Source organism: Telopea speciosissima, chromosome 3 (assembly GCF_018873765.1).
Source record: "Telopea speciosissima isolate NSW1024214 ecotype Mountain lineage chromosome 3, Tspe_v1, whole genome shotgun sequence".
Classification (NCBI taxonomy): Eukaryota; Viridiplantae; Streptophyta; class Magnoliopsida; order Proteales; family Proteaceae; genus Telopea; species Telopea speciosissima.
In genome coordinates this window covers 7,930,249-7,951,299 of record NC_057918.1, presented here as the reverse complement: position 1 = coordinate 7,951,299, position 21,051 = coordinate 7,930,249, and the positions used below count along the sequence as shown (strand labels likewise).

The following is a 21,051-nucleotide window of genomic DNA, read 5'->3' as shown; positions in this document are numbered from 1 at the left end:
GAATTCCGACTTTCAGTATTCACAACTAGAATCACAACCAACCAAAGTAGTGATTCAATTGTTTATTAAATCCACAAATTAATCTAAATAAAATAAAAGAACTAAAGCATTCTTTAATTCTTAAATATCTCATTCCGTCTATGTCATCCAATACTATGGTATAACTAAGATCAAAATTATACATATAATGGTTTTAAGAAAAGAATGATTGTAAGGTTACAAAATTGTCTATAAGCTGTAAAATTACAAAATACATCTGAGCATACATAGTTAATTATTTATTAACATTTCTAGGCTTTTCAAAGTTCCGATGTATTTCAGTTATTATACCATTGATTTGTCGGTTCAAAACAAATTAAACCGATTATTATTCAGTTTCAATTTATTTTATTTTTGGTTGGACATGAAACCCCCGCCAGAAGGGCGATATATTAGGCTACGAAGGACAAAAGGAAAAATACAATATTGAGGAGGTCTTCTGGAAATGAAGATTTTCACAAACCCAAATAAGGGTAGCACAACGCCCACTTAGAGAATTCGGTTTCAATTTTAAAACTACAAACAAATCAATTATTAATTGTTTATTGGTTTGGTCCGATTTCCATAAATGACTTCAATTAAAAACCTTTCCCTTCCCACCCAAAAAGTAAGAAAAACCCTAATAATTGCACATCTTGCTTCAACTCGACCCAAACCCGCCTGGTCCACCTCTACACATCGTGATAAAAGGGAGGAAGAAACACTTGAAGTTGAAGTATCACAAATCATTTAGATTCTTGGGTGCATCTAAAGGAAGAGTGGCCTTCTATAAGGATCATTCATATTTTTTCATCTAAATGAGCTTTCATCGATTACATAGAATTATTTACCAAAAAAAGATTGAAATAGGAAAAGAGTTAGCCAATATCAAGTAATGTAGTCCACTCCACCTCAATTATATTGAAGTCCCGCCACCATGATTTTAGGCAACTATTTTTGCCATTACCCATTGATATGGCATTATGGCTTGAACTAGACAAAGGAGACCAATAGATTATTTAATATGGAAAATGGAGAAATCTTGATGGTTCCGTTTGGAATCATGGTTTTAGAAAATGATACCGATATTGATCCGAATAAACCGTAACAGGCATAAACAAGAACCGTTCCATTGATTCAATTAGAACCACCATTCCGTTGATACAAGATCAGGTAGGAATCAATATCGGGCATGGTAGATAACAATATGGATGGATCGATCTGCCTGGTTTGGTAACTTTTTTTTGAAACAATGCTTGAAATACTCTAAAGACAATATTGTCTGAGAGAAGTCTTGTTGTTTGCACTACTCACTTTATGGCCAAACGAATCTTGAAACTCAAAATTTATACGGTCACTAATGTATTTTTTAGGTCAAGCAGTCATTCATTTTCTTCCTATATTGGGGCAAAAGATGGTGTATGGATCAGACTCCTCTCCAGCGAGCCCAGTGAAGCATCCAACGACTGGGCTGTTGGATACGCATCAGGTCCCATGCAAGCACACATCCCCATGCACACCCAATAGCGCAGCCATTGGATGCCTCACTGGGCACTCCTTGAGTGTTGGGCTCGTAGGATAGGAGCTGAATGCAATGGTGTATAGTTGTGTTGAATGGATCCTCAGGCCTCAAGATATGGTACAACTGCACAACTGGGAATGTTCAAAATTAGTCCAAACTAGTTCAACTGATCAAAAAATTGAAATGAACCGGTTTAAACTCCTCATCGATTTGGTTTCAGTTTCAAGTTTTTATAGACTTTTGGTTTGATTTCAATCTATATCAATAGGATCAATAAGATCGACTGAAACTGAAAAAAATTTGATTAAAAAATCAGAAAACATTCTTCCTGTTTGACATATGAAAAAATCGATACCAGTCTGATCTCGATTGGTATCAGCTTTAGTTTGGATTTATGTATTGACCAATCATCGGTCCGTTTTTGGTATAATCCAATCAACCCTTTAAATTGAAAAAACTGGATCAAACCTGTTTGACACTTTGACACCTTTATTAGGACTGATTTGGTATGATTTATATTTCAATTTTATGGGGTTATTTCTATTTCGGAAATTTGTTTTTTTTTATTTTTACACCTTATTTCAGCCATTAGAGCCTGATCCGTTACGAGGTTCATCAGACGGACTAATTCAGGTAAGGAGAGAAGATGCTTTTACTTTTCACATGATTGGTCACAGTCATTTTTCCATCGTGTACCCAGTCACAACGGATACCTGTCATCAGTCAAATGAGTCCCACTTTTTTTTTGGTAGAACAATGAGTCCCACTTAACACGAGCCTTAATACTCTTCAAGTCAGCGATTAAAATACACTTAATTTCGTACTTAACGTCTTAACCCCTCTCAGGGCCTCAGGCACCACCACTCATAAAGAAGCCTAGGTGTTTTTCATCACTCATATCATAACGCCGTTAACGGCGAAACTGGGCCTGAGAGAGCGAGAATTGAGGTCTCTACTTTCCGATCCACACTCGTGAATAGACTCGCTGCTTTGCTCAGTCTGCCTACTTCCAACGTCGTTTTCTCGGAATTTGATCTTATCAGGCCGTGGCGGGAGCTGCGCCTGTGCAGCACCGTTAAACGACAGAAAAAACAGGGGTAAGATAGTCATTTCACAGGTGGGTTCCACCTGAATCCACATGTGAAATGACCACCCTCCCCTGAGTCCCGTTTTCTCGGTACCGTTTTCCTCTCTTTTTATCATTTTTTCCCGCATACCCCAATAGTTCCTGGATTTCAATTTCATAACTTCAGTTATACTGTTCATCTTCAGTGAAAATTTCTTCTACATTCGCCAGTTCATGTTGCATCTTGTGAATCAACTTGGAGGAAACCGACTCGTGAGCCTTTTCTTTTCCTCCGCTTCATGGATGCAAGAGTTGAGCCGAGGATTGAATCTTCTAAGCGCTTCGGGTGTTTGATGTAGTTCGACGGAATGGCCATCAGAGGCGTCGATTTCAAGTGGTGAGTTTGAATCTTTTGTTGAAATGTGAAAGCTGTTCAGTTAAAGAAATTTCAGTGCATGTTCCTCTTCATTTTTATTTTCTTTATTCTTCATGTCGTAGTAGGGTTTTATTGTGAGTCATTTTGAGTTTTCTTTTGCAGGTATGATGGATTCTTCATGTCCATGCTCGCGACAAGTGTGTATCCTCCTTATTGATCTTGATGTTATCGTTTTTCTTGTCACTGTAACTTACTTCATTTTTATGTACACACTATTCTTAGCTAAGCACTTGCCAATTGCCATGTTAAGAAAATAATTTAGTAATTTCTCCCTTTGGCAACTTGAACTTGATCTGTCTCTCTTTTAGCTTGTGTTTTATTCTTTGACTATTTGTTTAATAGAATCATTGTTTCGATCAATTGGAAGCGTTATCATCTCTGTACATATCCTTTGCATTTATGGATTGTGGTGAGTTTTCGGCTTTTAAAGATACACCATTGATTTCTGCAGGCATCGAAGATTTTCTTATTGGTTTTTTCTGAAGATACATAAGTTTTGATTGGTTACATTTGTACTTTCTTCTCCTGGTTGTTGTTGTTACAGGTTGACTATACCACTGTCTTTGTTTTCCGGCTATTAATGTTTCTCGATAATGGCCTTGCTGCGGGGATGGGTTTGTAAGTGTTCCCACTTCATGCTGCTAATGTTTTTGTAATTGATGTCCACCATAGTTTACTTAGCAAGCTCTGCTCTGTTTATACCAACAAAAAATTATGTACTCGATAAGATTGAGAAATTTTCCCCCTCTTTCTTACATTGTTTGTAGCAGCCAATTTAAAGTGTAACATTCCTTATATTTATGCTGTCTAAGGTCTCCGGTTATCATTGGTGCAAAGAAACATCGCCATGTGCATGGAGGAGTTCAATTTCTTGTTGATTCGGAAAACTGAGTTTTCAGGTTACTGGGCTGAAACTAGCTAGGTTTAGGCTAGGATTTGATAGGGAAATTAAGAATTGACGGCTATGGTATTAGGGTTTGAGAATAAAGGAATTAGACTATAAGAACAGGTCTCTTTGTTGAGACTTATCTTTGTGAAGGAAACATCAACAGTACTTATTTTTATGAAGGAAACATCAACAGTAAACCATGAAAGAAAGGGAGAAGAAAAAGAACCAAAAATGGTCTCAAACCATACTTAGTATAGTTATCTAATGCATCTTGAGTCTGCTAGGTACCACTGAATCATCACAATCCATTAAGAAGTGTTGAGAAAATTATCCTACAGAAAATAGTAAAAAAATCTTAAAAGATAAAGTTTTTTAAAGGGAAAAGAATGCATGGCTTAAACAGAGCATGGGACGTCTAGGTCCCTTCCTCTTTTAATTGGACTTCTATTTCATCTTGCAGTTGAAAAGTCAAAACAAGAAATATTTCTGTAGCCAAACATGTTTAACCTACTAAAACTCAACCTGCATAACTTAAAACTGTCAGGAAGAAACTAAAATTACCTAATTATTGGTGTGGCTTACATTAAGTAAAAAATGCATTAAATATGTGGAGTTCAAAGCAGATACTGGAACTCCCAATAAACTATACTATGATCTGCTCTTCTCTTCCATCTGATGGTCTGTACTGCAGTAGCACTCGATTGGTTGGACCAGCATGACTGGGTTTGGAAACCCAAGCCCAGATGGAACCGGCTCAACCAGGGTTTTTGGTCTAGTAAGGGCTGGTAGTAGTTTAGTTAGTCTATATGTCTTATTTTATCATGTTTTACTTTGGGAAGGCTACTAGTGATAGAATTCCATTTTATTTTAGTGTTAGGATATGATTAGGAGTCTTTGTTTTTTCTCTTTACATAATTGCATGTACCAACGAAAGAGGTAGATTTGCTGAAATAGAAAGATGATATTGGACTTTTGCTCAAGGTGAGTGTGGCATGACTCTCTTTCTCCCTGCAACTCTGAGTTCCAACTCAGGTGTCTTCCCTTCTTCTTTGGGTCTCCACCAATTTAGTATCAAAGCCAAAAAAAACCCAATTCCCAATATTACCCCATCCCTTTAAGTTTTATTTCCTTTAAGACATTTCTTTGTATTTCCAGAATTACCCCCTTCCTATATTACCCATATTAGGGCATTTAAAGGTCTATTTCCATCTATACCCCTTCTTTATGTATTCCTTATATTTACAGTTGTGCCATTCCCCACTAACCTGCAATTACTATTTTGCCATTGATATTTGGATTTGAGTGTTCGCTTGCCCGTGTGGATCCCTAGTGATTCCAAATAGGGTTTTCAAACCCCAGGATTGCCACCAATTTGGAGATTCTTTCTAGATCCTAACCATGGTGGCCAATAGTGAGGTTCTCCAGCAATTCAACTCCTATAAAGGTGAAACCGATACAAAAATTGACACCCTCAACAAATTGTCAATTCATCAATTGGCATCATGCAAGCTTTTTTTGACCGATTAGATTCCATCTAAACAAAATGATGGCATCCATGCAAGCTTTTTGGACCGATTGTGACTTCAGTCATGGAATTCTCCCAACTCCATCCCACGGGGTCTGTCTAATGTTACACCACCACCACCACCACCATATGTAGTTGGTCGATATGAAGATCCTTCTTATGACGCTGAAAGAGGAGCAAAGCTAGACGTCCTCGATTTGTATGAGGATAACAACCCAGAGTAGTGTCTTGATTGGTTTCATAGTTTTGAGATATATTTAGATGGTACGGGTTGACTGAGGCCAGAAAGATCTTATTTGATAGAGGCTAAGCTGAAGGGCACGACTCAAGTCTGGTGGATCAAACACCAACAACATAATCAGACTTGAGGTAACCGTAGATTCTTGCCCACTGATTACAAGCATCATGTGCACCTCAGGTAATGTAGTCCTAGGTGGCAAGAGGAGCAGCTAGGAGCCAAGGCTTCAGGATCTGCTATGAACAGGCAGTCCGATTGGGGCAGAATTAGGTTTTAGGTCAAAATTAGGGTTAGGGTTTTGATGGTTGGTTTTGATAGGCATGTATGGGAGAAGCTAACAGTGATGGTCTAATGATAAATTAATGAATGGAAGTAGGATAATTCAAGTTACAGCAAATTAGGGTTTCGGGTTTTTGAAAAGATGAGAGTGAGGGGATCTAGGGTATAGAGATGGATTTAGGGCAGGGGGTTAAGATCGAGTTCTCCAGGGGTTGGGAGAGTCACTCGGCCAAGGTATGGTGGGTTAATGATGGCTGGAAGTGGCTGGGTAGGATTTTAGGGTTTTGGGTAATTAATGGGGATGAGGGGAATTAGGGTTTCGATGATGAGATGGGGCAGAAGCTAGGATCGAGTGTAGGGGGTATGATGGAGATGTTATGGTCAAAGTTTGAGCAGATTTGGGTGGTTGGTTAGGTCTGTGGGTAACTTAGGGTTATGAAAAATTGAAAAACAAAAGGGGGAAAACTTAGGGTTAGGCACTGTAGAGGATTAGAAACAGAATTGGGGGATGAGGAATATTTTATACTTACTTGTAATGGCAGAATGTAATCGGCAGCAGCTTGTTGATGGAGAAACTTGAATAAGAATTGAATCTTGGACAGAAAACTTGGAGGAGAACTTGAAGAAAACCACTTGGGCTTCACACTGCAGAGTGTCGATTGGATTAGACTCCAATCCCACCAACGAACCACCCGGGCTTCACACCGCAAGGTGTCGATTGGATCACACACCAATCCCACCTTACTTTGATCACACACAAAGCTTATCTTCAAGAGGAGAGAAGTTGCAGCAGTTTGCAAGAGAGATTTCATAAACAGTGAGGTAAAGAGGAGCCCCACGGTTTGCCTTTATTTATAATGGCCAAAGGCCTAAATTCCTATGCAGCCTAGGAATAATAAATCCTAGGCTGAGTCTAAATACAAAACACTCCCTCTAAATCTGTGTAGAGGTGTGGACTCTAAAATATGACTCAAGTTAAAAAGATTCTATCATAAGAGAATATTCTAAAATCACTTAAATTGGACCAATGGTTCAACTGGTTCAATTAAAACACTAAAACATGAAAATAAACTAAGTATAGGGCTAATCCCGTATGCAACCTATGTACCTATATTTTAGGCCCATTAAAGTGGCCTATTACATAGAAAACCCATGGGATCAAAGGCCCAACATGTCCATAACCCAACCCTAGACTTATTTCTAGGGAAAGAAGCCCAATTTGGTGGTAAACTTGCATCATCAGGTTTGCAAAATTGAGATAGGAAAACATGGCAGTTGAGGAGTATCTGGCCAGATTTTACTATTTAGCCACTCGATCTGATTTGAGTGGGATGAGGAGATATTGGTGGCACATTCCGCAACGAATTGCTGCACTAGCTTCCAGTCGACTGCCTATAATGGAGGATGCTGTACAGGTGGCATAGCAGGTAGAAGAAAGTTTGAAGCGTCCATACACTCAAAAGACTTTTAAAGATACTTTTCCTAGGGGTGATAGTTCCAGTTAGCAGCAGTCTTCTCCCTAGGAAAGTCAATTCAAATAACCACAAGCTAGTGGTTTGTCTATGGCATCTTCTCGACCTAATCGACCATATTCTCCTCTTCGGCGTGGTTCCGACAGACCTATGATGCCAAAGGCTGCCATTCACTGTTTTACGTGCAAAGGGTACAAACATATTAGTGCTCTAGTGTCCCAACCATTTGGTAGCTTATATTGGTAAGGGTTCGTTTGTACTTTTGTCCCAGAAAAGCAACTGAATCTTGGGACAATTAATTTGGAGGGAGAGCATGAGCCAAGTGAAGTCAATGGCAATGCCAATGATGAGGAGCGATACCTTTGTTATGTTCTTCGTCTTGTTTGACCACTCACAAGGTCTCTGAGGGTGAAGATTGGTGCTACAACAATATCTTCTAGACCCGCGTGAAGTGCAATGACCAATTATGTGGCATGTGATTGATGGAGGTAGTTGTGCTAATGTTGTCTCTGAAGACATTGTAAGCTGAGATTGCAGGCAGAGCTACATTCAAATCCCGACAAAGTTGCATGGGTGAACAACACTAATCTCAAGATTACTAATAGGTGTTTGCTCACAGACTCTATTGGTGGATTTATGGATACAGACTTCCAGTACAATGTGACGTCCTCCCTCTGAAGGTGTGTCATATTCTTCTTGGTCAACTGTGGCTATTTGATAAGGTGGCACAACATTGCGGGTATGTGAATACTTACTCTTTTAAGCACTACAACAAAAAAATGAAGTTTCTTCCCGCTAAATATCTCCCTAACATTAAGCTCAAGAAGGTAGCAAGATCATTTCTCCTCTAGCATGTTGACTTAGATGACCTCCTTGGTCCTTATCCAAACTCGACGGAGTTGAGTTCTTTTCAGAGGTGGAGAATTGATGCAGCAACATTCGACTGGTTGGACTAGCATGATCGAGTTTGGAAACCCAAGCCTAGATGGAACCGTTCCAACCCAGGTTTTTGGTCTAATAAGGCTGGTAGTAGTTTAGTTAGTCTTTGTCTTCTATTTTATCATGTTTTACTTTGGGTATATTAGTGGTAGAATTCCATTTTATTTCAATGTTAGGATATGATAGGAGTCCTTGTTTTTTTCTCTTTATATTATTGCATGTACCCAATGAAAGAGACAGACTTGATGAAAACAGAATGTTCATATTGAGTTTTTCCGTGACTCTTTCTCCCTGCAATTCTGAGTTTCGTCTCAGGTGTCTTCCCTTCTCTTTTTGGGCCTCCACTACCGTTCTGGGAGGCGCAAAGGTGGTCTGTTGCTTTCTCCACTTGAGTATTGTCCATTAAAGGAGTTAATGCTTGTTGGTTAACCCTGTGTATCACTTGGTTCCTCAATTCAGTGATTACCAGATTTTTGTTCCAGCTGAAGTAGTTTTCTTTCTTTCCCTTTCAGTCACGTTCGTGCTTGTCAATATGAATTGTGCATATGGAAATAAGACAAAACAGGATGATAAACAATACGGTAGTCTTGTATATTATGTAATGAATGACTGCCTATTTGAATAAAGGATGATAAACTGTAAGTTAGTCTTTTACATTACATTTAATGAATACGACTCTTTGAATTCTTACGCACATGCATGGGTGAAGACCTCTGATTAATGATCGATTTTGACGAAGGAGACGCCTTTGTCAAATCCAGGATTCATACCTGATCTGAGTTGAATGATGAGACTTCATATTTTGGTGAACTATTTGATTCTTCTCAAATCAGGGCCTCGTAGGGCTTGAATGATTCATGATCCTCCCTTGGAGTGCTTCCTTTGAGTTCTTCATATAGGACATTTGCAGGAAGACCCCTTGACTTTTGAGGCTTTTGTTTGTAGCCTCAAACCTTTTGTGTCAGGAGAGATTGCTTTCCCCCTTCTGTGTGTGTGTGTGAATGTATTTTTTTCTTGGGCCAGTGAATGTGAATGATTTACTTCCTTAAAGAGAGGCACCCTTCCAATGATAAACCGAATCTGAGTATAGGGCTACAACACAATCAAACCGAGTGGTTAATTGTGGAATTAAATTGTACATTTGTACCAGTCTCCACTGGGGTTATTACTTGTTAGTCATTTTTGTACTTGCCGATTTATTTTCCAATTATATCTTCAATTAAGAGAAAGAAAGAGAGTAGTGATAGTGAGAATTCTTTGCCATTTTTTTTTTGGGGGGGGAGGCAAAATTCTGATGTCCAGAGTGCTCATACACTGAACAAAAGGGTTTACTTCATGGAATTCTGAAGGTTTTATTTATGCATACTATTTTCTAGAAGAGACATTACAATGTGGGGTGATGGTTGGGAACTTATTCCAGTCTATTGGCAGGTAGACTAACATTTCCTTGTTGAGGTCTTCCCAAGTTTATGATCAAGGCTAGGTGGGAGAAAGAAAATAATTTCAGTTCATTTTGTCTGATGGGAGTGAATTAAAAGATCTTCATAAATGTTAACTGGAAAAATGTAAGTCTTTTAGAAAGTTATCTCTATTATTGCACAATCCTCAATTTTCCGCTTGAAATTTTTTAGTTCAGTCTCTCTCTCTCAGAGAGTCAGAGCAGTAGAGTTAATAACATACAAGGGAAGTCTTTATAAATATACATTGTGCTCTGTGAAAAAATACAAAAAGTTCTGGTTTGAGAAAACGTATTGATCTGCAGAAGTCTATCTTAAGGACTCCACCAGCTCTGTATCTACATGGCTGCTAACTCCATCAAACTCCTATACAGTTAGTTACCCAGTGGCCCAAGTCTACCAGAATATCCAACATGAAAACTGAGTCTTACTCTTTACTCTGCTGTACTCCTAATAACCTCTGGTTCCTATAAATCTATATCTTTTTGATTATCAATTGATAAGAGTTAAAATTTTTGAAATTTTATAGTCCTTTTAGATTTGTTGTATGGGTTTTTATATCATGCTTGATCTCCTTTTCATGAACCCTTTCTTACTTGTAAAAATTGTTTTTATGTTCATTTGCTTTGGAGGAAATTATCTTGACGTTCTTGTGTTTCATGCATGGATTGTGAATAATACGATTGCCCCCCCCCCCCCGGGCTGGTTCCTCTTACATGTTATCAGGGATCTTGGGTGGCAGCAAAGATATGCTCGCTTCTGTGGAAGAATTGTGGTTCTTTCAATTCTTTCACTGCTACTTTATCCGTTCCTTTGGGCTTGGACTGTAATTGGGACCCTTTGGTTTACAAGTGCAAGAAGCTGTGTAAGTTTCTGAATACTTTTTCTACAGGTAGAGAACATGGTTTGGAAACTAAGGTTCATTAATGTATGCGTTATTATTTGTTACTTGCAGTTGCCTGAGGAAAGTCAGAAATGGGGTTTCCTTATTTGGTTGCTTTTCAGCTATTGTGGTCTCATTTGCATTGCCTGCATCTCCACAGGAAAGGTTGGTTGCTTTCTCATCAATCCTATGATTTCTCATCATTATTAATGAGTGAATACTCAGGTTGATTGGACGTCATAGACCAATTTTTTTTTGGATGTTCCAAATTATCCTTTGATTATGACAATTCATTGCTGGAAGAGGAAAAGCACATGCTCAGCACATTTTTATTTGGTTAGTTGGGAGTAGATTGGGGGAATACTGGACTGGATATTGCATTATAGCTCCAGAGAAAATAGCAAGAGACACAATTATATGGTTACAAGACCTATGGTCTGGGGCACATATTCATTTGACTGCCCCCCCCCCCCCCCCCTCCAAAAAAAAGGAAAAGAAATCCAGTAGCTTTTCTAAGGAATTTACAGATTATAGTTACAAATTCATACGACAACTCCTTGTTCTCATTATTATTTTTTCCATGAGCAATCTAATAGCTAGGACACTATCCCAATGGTGGGATCTGATTTTCTAAACATGAGATTTTTGAGTTTCATTTTTCAAAGGCCCGAAATCATCTATTTGGTTCTCTGGCTCAAGACCAACAAACTTGGCTGTCATATGGTGACTAAATCAAAGTATCCCAACATTCATGTGCTCACTACAATTGCATGCGATTTTCCTGAGTTCGTGGAAGGCTTGCTTGAACTAAAGTTGCTGGATTTGTCTCTTCTAATCGATGAGAATTTTAGTTGAGGCCTGAAAATCCTGAAAGGAAATAAAAGATAATAGGGAAATTCAGGTTTGAAGGAGAGTTTGATCAAGTCCCAAAAAGCAAGGTTTGAAATCTCGGTTTCGAGGCTGGTTTCGACCCTGGCCGAAACCGAAATTTCACAGATTTAGACCAAAACTAGGTAGAAACCTGGTATATTTTCCTGTCAAATTCAAAACCAAGGTTTCGAGGCCCAAAAATTGTTTTTTTGACCTGTTTTTTTTGGTGCTGCCTATTTTTAATATCTTACACATATTTTTGACTCGTCCTTTGCATCAAAAGTATAGCCATTTATTCTCCTTCCAAATGCACCAAAAGCTTGCAAAAGGAAGCATCTTCCATACTGTCACCATTCTCCCCTCCAAACCCATCCTTCACACTCAGTCCACACCCAACAGCTCTGCCCATTGATACCTTTCCCCATGATTGAATAACAATCCTGTAGGATGGCTGTAATTGGTTGATTCCCATCTACTTTGTTATTCCAGTTGATTTGATTTGATTTCATCATCGTGCTTGTGTTCTAAAACAGTTTCGTTACCTTAGATCTATTAACTCTAATTTATAATTTTTTCCCTGGTTAGTGGTTGGTACGAAGGCAAGCGCATCTGCTACGTGCTCAACAAGGGATTCCGATTTCAGAACATGGTGTAAGTAAACAACCTTTGAAATTTTCAGATATTGCATTAATAAGTTTAAACTAGTATTACTATGTTGTGGAGGGTTTGAATGCTTTACTCTATACTGCATGCTATACCTATCACTTGTATGGAAAATATTCTGCACTTAAAATTCTGCTATTGCAGTCTGTAGTTTGGACTTTAGAAAGAGGAGAAAGGGGACCTAGAAGTGAATAAATCCTAGAGTATTTCACAATAAAGTACTACAGCTGCTGACATTTACAGACAATACTTTTTTATGGAATGGTTTTCCTGGTCTGTGTAGTCTAGATGATGTCTGTGGACAGGCGCTGAAAATTTCTGAACAAGTGGAAGGCCCTTGCTTGCACGTCAAGTTTCAGTCCAGACAGCTCACCAAGTGGCAAAATAAAGGATGAAAATTATAGGATACCGAGACGGTGTATGCCAATACATGGTGTGTTTGATTGAAATTGATTCTGAAATTTGATGCATGACAATTCCAGACAAGTTATGCTAAACATCATTACGTAAATGACTTTATAATGATCTACCCATAAACCAAGGGGGCAAGGGATCACTGACCGGCAAAGCCATGGTCAGTGACTCGCTTTTTGGGCATTTTGGACCCAAGATCGAGATTTTGAGGGTATTTTCGAACATTTGTAAATAGGAGGAGGTTTACGTGGAGTAATGACTGGGGGTACCACTGCCGTGCAAAAAGATACCATTTTGCACCGCCGGCCAGCAAACTTTTCTCCTAAATAAAGTAATAAAGTCCACTCTCAGAAACTTTTAGGATATAATTCTTATTGGTTTTGCTAGAAATTTAGAAAGAATTTTATATATCCGGGAAGAGGGAATTGTTGAAGCAAGTATGATAGAATTGAAAGATAAACTCATCTTAAATATGCTCGGCCATTTTATATGAACCAGCAGGAGCACACTACAGAAGTTTATTTGGAAAAAGAACTCCTTATCCCACCTGTTTGTTAGTCTTGTTCTGGCAATTCACTGTATCTAGGCCCATATGTTCTTGCTAGTTTAAAACCAGACTGTTATTTCTCTTCCGACATCCGCTTTCAGTTCTTAATTTTTATTGCTGACAAAGAGACTGCAGCACATATTTTGTCAATGAATTACTTCCTTCCCATAAATTTCTTCCCTAAACCCAGGCCTACATGATGGGTAACACAAGTCAGTGAAAGGACCAGGTCAAGGCCAAAATGGAGTTGGGTTGAGGTAGTGAGAAAAGACTTGATGAATTATGGTTTAGAAGAAGACAAGGCCTTGATTGAGTGCAGTGGTGGAACTTACATTTCTTTGCTTGTGTTCTTTTATTAGTGAGCAAATTATATTGCTGATTTCCACTAAGAAAGTTTCCTGTAGTTTGGCTTCTTGTTTCTGTACCTTGAACCAGATCATGTTAAGTCGAAAGGTCACTTTTTTCTGTTTCAGGTTTTGGTTGACATGATCCGGGTACCTGATTGGGCTTTTGAAGCTGCTGGTCAGGAGATGAGAGGGATGGGCCAAGATACAGCTGCATACCATCCAGGACTTTACTTGACAGCAACCCAGGTAATTGTTATTAGTTGCTTGTACTGGTGTTCTGCCTTAATTGTAGTTATGTTTTTTGGGGCCCTTGGTTTATTGCTTGACATGCTCTTTGTAAATATGAGAACCTTGTTTGGCTCTAAATTCAAATATGACTTACGCTTAGATTTGATTTTATGGAGTTTTACTTCTGTGCTCTGTCTAACATCCGAAGAAGTAGTGGAGCTGATGCAGGATGAAACACCATCCTGGGCGTAATGTGCCTGCAATATATGTGCAGTGATGACAATAATCATTTAAAGCAACTTCTATTAAAATATTATGTGAATGCAGAATTTCTGGAATGGACCCATGTGCAAAATTCTAGATTAACTTTTAAGCAATGGTCATCTCTCTCCTCTTGCTTAGATATTGTCCACACACTAATAAAGATGATACTTGCACCTGTCTATTTCCCACTTGGGAAAGTTTTCTCTTGAACTCCACAAAAATCACTGTTTTACCACTCATTAAAAAAAAAAAGATATTGTTTTACTGTTCCAGTGTCACTTATCCTCTTTGGGTCTAAACATCTATCTTGTGTTCCATGCTTGTCTATGATCAATTGATCACCTCCCTCAGTGGTTCGAGAACTCAATACTATACCAACAAAGCTATTTCCCAAAGAGCACTTTGTTTTTTGGACCATCTCTAAGCCCCTATTTCATGGGCTTGCAAACCCATTTAGATCACGGTGAAACTTCCTTGGTTCACTTCTCCTCTTCTTTTCCTTTACTTCAACTCTTAGAAAGTACAGATGAGCCTCTCCATCTTCTTAGACACCAAAGGTGGGCTCAATAGGATTGACATAAAATAAACTGGAATGCCATGGGATGGGCTTTTGACAAGTGCAATCATCCGTGTCTCTCATTGACAGGAATATTCTTTTCTACAGTTCTACCTTGATAATCCGATGTTCCTGCATCATAGTCTCTTTGCTCTCTTCGAAGGGATGGGGGGTGGGCTTTTGACAAGTGCAATCATCCGTGTCTCTCATTGACAGGAATATTCTTTTCTACAGTTCTACCTTGATAATCCGATGTTCCTGCATCATAGTCTCTTTGCTCTCTTCAGGAAGGGATTCTTATTGCAGGGGGAATCACTTGTCAATTTCAGAATCCCTCCAGGACCTGTGCAAGAAAGAACTGTGGGGATTGGAAACTATAGATAACATGAAAATGATCATTGATCAGGCTAGAGAGCTTTTATTCGTGCTGATCACTTTTGCCTGTTTGTTCTTTGAGGTAGGAATAATGCATAAGAGGTGGAAAGGATGGTATGCAAGGAATTTGACTAATTTTAAGGGAATTGGGAGCAAAAGGGAGCTAAAGACTGGCAGTTCCGTAAACCAGAATTTGCAAGGACCTTTGGAAAAAGAAAGTAATGGGTCAGGAGGGAATTAGATAAGATGGGGGACATATTGGGAGGGAGAAAAAATTTAAAGGGAAAGAGAAAAAAAAAAAAAGGGGGGGGGGGAATAAAAAAGGGGGGGGGGGGGGGCAAGAAGTAAAAAACTAAAAAAAGATCCTCTTTCTCCAATCAGCTTTATCAAAGCCATACTTGTTGCTAGTCCTAAGCTATGCATGTCTTTCCTCACCACTTCTCCTAGAGTCATTTTAGGCCTATTCCTTAAATCACTCTTTTGTTGTGGGGGGTACCGGAGCATTCAAAGTAATATGTTACACATGTCCATGCCACCTTAAACAACTTTCGCAGCTTATCATGTATTGGAGCTACTCCTAACTTACCACTAGTTTGTTCGTTCCTTATTTTATCTCTTTTTTTTAAAAAAAAAGTTTTACCACTCATCCATCTCAGTTTCCCCCCATTCAGCTACACTAAGTTTGTCCATATGTGGTTTTTTAACTGCCCAACATTCAGCGCCATACACCCTATTTTAATTCTTTGTGCAACATCATCCTCTATTTCTCCTTAATTTATGATCGAACCTAAGTACCTAAATTTTTCACTTTCCAGTTTCTCCCTATCAGCAATTTCCACTACCCCACTTTCAGTCATATTGTTGCTGAAGTTATTACACATCATATACTCTATTTTTTTCTACTTATCTTAAAACTTTTTGATTCCAAGGTTGATCTTCATAATTCCAACTTTACATTTATCTCTGCTTTTGTTTCATCCACCAAAACAATATCATCAACAAATAGCATACACTAAGGGATCTGATCTTGAATGTTTATAGTCAACTCAGCTATGATTAGCACAAACAAATATGAGCTTAGACCTGATCCTTGTGTAATCTAATTGTAATTAGGAATTCTCTACCCTTCCCCTGCTCATCTCTTACACTAGTCTCTATAGCCTTGTACATATCTTTTAACTATGTCCGCATATTTTTGCTTGAAACTCTTATTCTTCTCTAAGGCTTGCCAAAAACTTTCTAAGGACTCTATCATAAGCTTTTTCTAAGTCAATAGAGAGACCATTTGGAGAGTCTTCTTACATTTTCTAAATCTTTCCATTAAGTATGTCTCATTAAAGGGATATGATCCACAAAAATTTTCTGTCATTTTGATTGATTTGTTGCTAGATATTATGTTGTGTTGAAATAAAATCGACTTGATGAAGACTGAAGTGGGAAAAGTAATAATGACATCCTCTTTATTGGGATGTGATGCTATGGTTTAAGCTTTTCAGGTGTATCTTTGGACTCTTCCGAAAGGGAGTAGAGCACTAGAGCTAAGTTATCAATTCAAGACTGTTTTCTATTGATTTCAGCATTTTTTGGGTCTCCTCCTATTGGGATGATTAAGCTCAATTTTGATGGGAGCTCTCAAGGAAATCTGGGTCCTGGAGATGTTGGGGAGGCATTTTTCGATAACAAAGCGTCTAATATATTATTATTTTCCAGTCTAATTGGCATACCTGAGTCCTTATCTGTGTAGTTGAAGGCCTTTTGTTGTGATTTGGAGATTTCTATCCATATGCAATGGGGTAGACTCATAGTTGTCAAGGCGTTGCCTAGGCCACCTCCAATGGTCAGATCTGTTTGGTATTGGTTTTATACTCAATTACCGGTCCTGTTTGGTACTGGTTTACTGGTTTTATATCTAAATCATAGTCACATGAGCTTCCCTAGTCATCAAATGGTTGGAGATGAGAGATGGGCTGTCTTTGCCGTTCTCTCTACCTTATTAAGATCCTTATTGCTATAAATATTTTCTTCTGATGGAGTGATCTGCTTATAGCTTGGCTGATGACTTAGCTAAAGCTAGGGTGGACATCCTGTTCCCTGTACATAGGACCTTGTCCTATTACTCATTGTTGGTTGTTTACTTGTTCTTCTGGCCTCGGGGAAGTTCCATTTTCTGTCTTTTTAAATAAAGTTCCATTCTGTTAAAGAAATAATATAAAATAGTTTGTCCTAAAATACCAGTCTGTACAACTAATGGAACTCCTGAATTGTTTCTTGTTCAATTCCCATATTGGATGATACAGATTTGTTATCCCTTGGTTATGTTGCATATCTAGTGTTTACTCCTTTCATGATTCTGATGAGTATGGTTTTTTGTGTTGGTTGATTGCATGCAGAGAGAAGCAGTGGAGGCACTTATACAGGAACTTCCGAAGTTTAGGCTAAAATCTGTTCCAACTGATTGCAGTGAATGCCCTATCTGCCTTGAAGAGTTCCGTGTAGGTAATGAGGTAGGTATTTCCTTATTTACGAGTTACTTTATACTGTACTAAGTTCATTTTGGAAGTGTCATCAGCCGTTTCTTTTTAACAATTAGGGAACAATGTGATTGGTGAATTACCAATCCTTGTGGATCCTCCTACCAGAGAGTGATTAAATATTGTCGATCGTACTCATGGTTCACATGTTTGTTTCTTGTCTGGTCTAATGGCTGGTTTTGCCTCTTGCAGCCCACAAATGGTGGAACTTTGAATGCTCCTGCCATCTTTTTTATGTATCCATCTGACCTGCTTGATTGACCTTTGCTATGTAAGCAGTATATTTTGTACTTACTACTGGATTATAGGATCACAGCCAAGTAGTTGCACCCATGGTGGTCCTTACCAGTGATAAGCATGAGAGCGGTGTGGGAGGGAGGGATATGATATGAATAGCGTACTACATTTTTTTTTTCCTATGTAAGAATTTTGGAACTCTTGAGCTCAAGTCTCTAACTAGTACTTCTGCAGGTTCGTGGGCTCCCATGTGCTCACAATTTCCATGTAGAGTGCATTGATGAGTGGCTTCGGCTGAATGTAAAGTGTCCACGTTGCCGATGCTCTGTCTTCCCTAACCTTGACCTCAGTGCCCTCTCCAATTTCCATGCTGATTCTGGACGGACGTCTGCCAGTGCTGTGACCACCACAAGCTATGTGCGAGCTCAGCCTGTTGGCCAGAGTTATCTGTTGAGGTTGCAGGGACTGCTCAGACCAATCCGAACGGAGAATGCCGTACCAGGCAATGATGTGGAAAGTGCGTTGGCAGCTGCTGAGGATGGAAGATTGGCGACAGTGACTCAAAATCCCACCAGCATTACTCATGCTCCAGTGATGGAATGCATAGTTGTTGACCAGTCAACCCAGCTTCAACATTAACAGTACCCGATTCATAGTCTAATGCCTCGAGAGTAAGTATTCCCAGAGGCACACTTCCAAAGAGAATTAATGGGTGTTCATCTCGTGCCATGGCACATTCTTTTTACTGAGTTTTATGGAGGAAGGAATAGTCGTTGACGGTTGCATCTTACCCCTTCATTTGGGAATGAACGGAATATATCCAATGAAATTTCTGTCGGCTCTGATTGGTTGTAAGGGAAATAAAAGCATGGGAAGTGAAATGAAATCAATATTATCGAGGAAATTTTTGTAATCATTTCCTAGGGTTAATAACCCTAAAACTTTATACGAAAAGGCTTCTCTGAACGTGAGGTGTAATAGTATATGTTGTCTACATCTCATGTTCAGCGAGATTTTTTCCCAACTTTTAAAACTAGTTATTAATTTTGTAAGAAGGGTCCCTACAACGCCATTGGGGTAGGAATCTCCACGCCATACCAATGGTATTGCAGAGACCGGTAACACTTAAAATCAAATCTAGATCAGCTACCCACATGGGGATGGATAGGGATAGATCTGACCCTTCCATGGGTAGTGGGGATTACACCCTAGAGGTGGGTCCCACACTCCCATGGAGGTTTCAGATCATGGAGGGTTCAGATCTGTTCCCACCAATCCCCGTGTGGGTAGCAGATCCAAACTCATTAAAATCATCATAGGGCCCATGTCCTGAACAAGAGAGAGTCTGCGGATCTCACATTTCATTATGTGAGAAGGTGCATGTTGGAATCTGTAATCCCGCATCACATGTGTTTTTTTTCCTTTAAATTTTATATTACTTTACAATAAAAGTCTTCTTAGTTGAAGAGTAAGATATTTATTGGAAAAAGGACGTATGCGTAAGTCGTAACCCTGGTGCGGATTTCAATATAGCCATCTCGCATGATAAACAGTTGGCCTACAGGGATATCCTCTTTTATTGTGATAATGTGAGCATCATGTAGACCTGTAATTATGGCTTGGATACATGATGAGGGAAAAGAACCGGCTGTGACTGTGAGACCGATTATTGATGATATCAAGCACATTGCTACTTACTTTGATGCTTGTGTGTTCTATTTTATTTCAAGGGCTGCGAATGGTAAAGCAGACACCCTTGCTAGGAGGGTCCAATCCATTTCAGAGAGGATTGTTTGGCCTTTATTCGATCCTTGCTTCTCTATTCCAAAGGGATAGGAAGCTTGCTGTACTTCGTTTTCATGTTTAATGAAGCTTCTTTTTGCCCAAAAAAAAAAAATGTAGACCTATAATTATGATATATTTTTCCAATTCTCATTGGTGTAACATGCAAATATTTCTTTCACCCCCGGCTATGAAACCTTTCCCCTTAAATTTTACATCTGAAAATTATATAAATTTTTTTTTCTTGAAAGTGATTTTATTTCCCTTTAACCATTAACCAGTCGAAGCCACCAAGAAAGGGGTGCAGGGGGGGGGGAGAGGGAATTAACTTACGAGTGAAAAAGGTAGTACGAACTCTAAATTGACGTTGGTTTGTTTGGTTAGACTAGTAAAGAGAAATAATTTTTTCATTAATAAGAGAATGTTATCACTCGTGTAGTCTTTGCACTAGTGAGGGGGGGGCCAATGAAAGTGCGTATAGAGATATTGGTTTGAATGTGATTTTTTATTTCGCAAGGGTTGAATGGGTTTTTTTGTGTATTGTGCTACTATATCTAGACACATAATCATACGACTGATTAGTGTTCTTTTTAAAAAAAAAAAAAACAAAAACAAAGGGTAGTTTGAACTTTTTGAACCAGCCTAGATGATAAACAGGGACAGGAGGGCTATGAGTCAGTAGGTTCCTCGTTGTCAACTGATCAGTCGCATCTCATCACATTTGGGATCGGTCGATTCAGTCTTAATCAGGCCACGGTCCCCCTCATCAGGCACAAAATTGTTGCCTTTTAACCAGTCCTCAACGTGTTGGCGCTTCTGTTATAGTTGGAACGACCATTTTGCGCTTCCAAGCAAAGCTTTCTCTATATAGAGGATTGAGGAATGATTGAAATTCCTCTATAAGAAAAATCAAAAGAAGGAATGATTGAAATCCCTTATGCGTGGCAAACATAAAATCCAAAGAACACTTCTAGTATTCTCATTGCATCCAATTTTATACTCTAGTGCCAATTTTATACTCCAGTGTCGCCTCTTTGAGAAAATTTCTGATCACGATTTATATAAATGAAAATAATTAAAAAAGGGACAAAAGTTCTTCATAGGGGAGTGTAGCCGCCAATGCAAGTACACGACGGTCATTACCACTTTTCATGGGGGTTGGGGTGGTCATTTTCTTCTTTTTCTTTTCTTATCTTGCAAATGCAGTCTTATTGTTTTATGTTAGAATTTTTTGTTTCAAAACAAAGAAAACAAATACAGATTGCGAGTGCTATAAATAATGCTAAATATTATTGGGGAGCATCGAACGTGAACGTAGGGGTTATGCATGCTAGCATCTTAAGGGTGAGATTTTCATCTTTCATGAGGGTGAAGCGATCATTTCTCCCCTACTATGACTTGGCGTCACCCGTGTCCCCATTGAGAACTTCTCCATATTGCTTGGGATCATGTCAAAACGAGCTGAGACAACGATGGATGGATTGGGTTATATGGCCCTCCATTTCGTATAAAT

At 38.9% G+C, this 21,051-nt stretch overlaps 1 protein-coding gene across 1 annotated transcript; it reads left to right on the top strand.

Moving 5' to 3' along the window:
- The first annotated feature begins 2,851 nt into the window (after positions 1-2,851).
- On the top strand, positions 2,852-18,416 carry LOC122656455 (E3 ubiquitin-protein ligase SIS3-like). The gene is made up of 11 exons (XM_043850972.1): positions 2,852-2,879; positions 2,929-3,003; positions 3,145-3,183; positions 3,385-3,451; positions 3,587-3,660; positions 10,568-10,706; positions 10,797-10,889; positions 12,180-12,245; positions 13,692-13,811; positions 17,379-17,492; positions 17,991-18,416. Exons 2-11 carry the CDS (start codon positions 2,975-2,977, stop codon positions 18,393-18,395), a joined length of 1,146 nt encoding a protein of 381 aa, XP_043706907.1. The 5' UTR covers positions 2,852-2,879; positions 2,929-2,974; the 3' UTR covers positions 18,396-18,416.
- Positions 18,417-21,051: the final 2,635 nt, after the last annotated feature.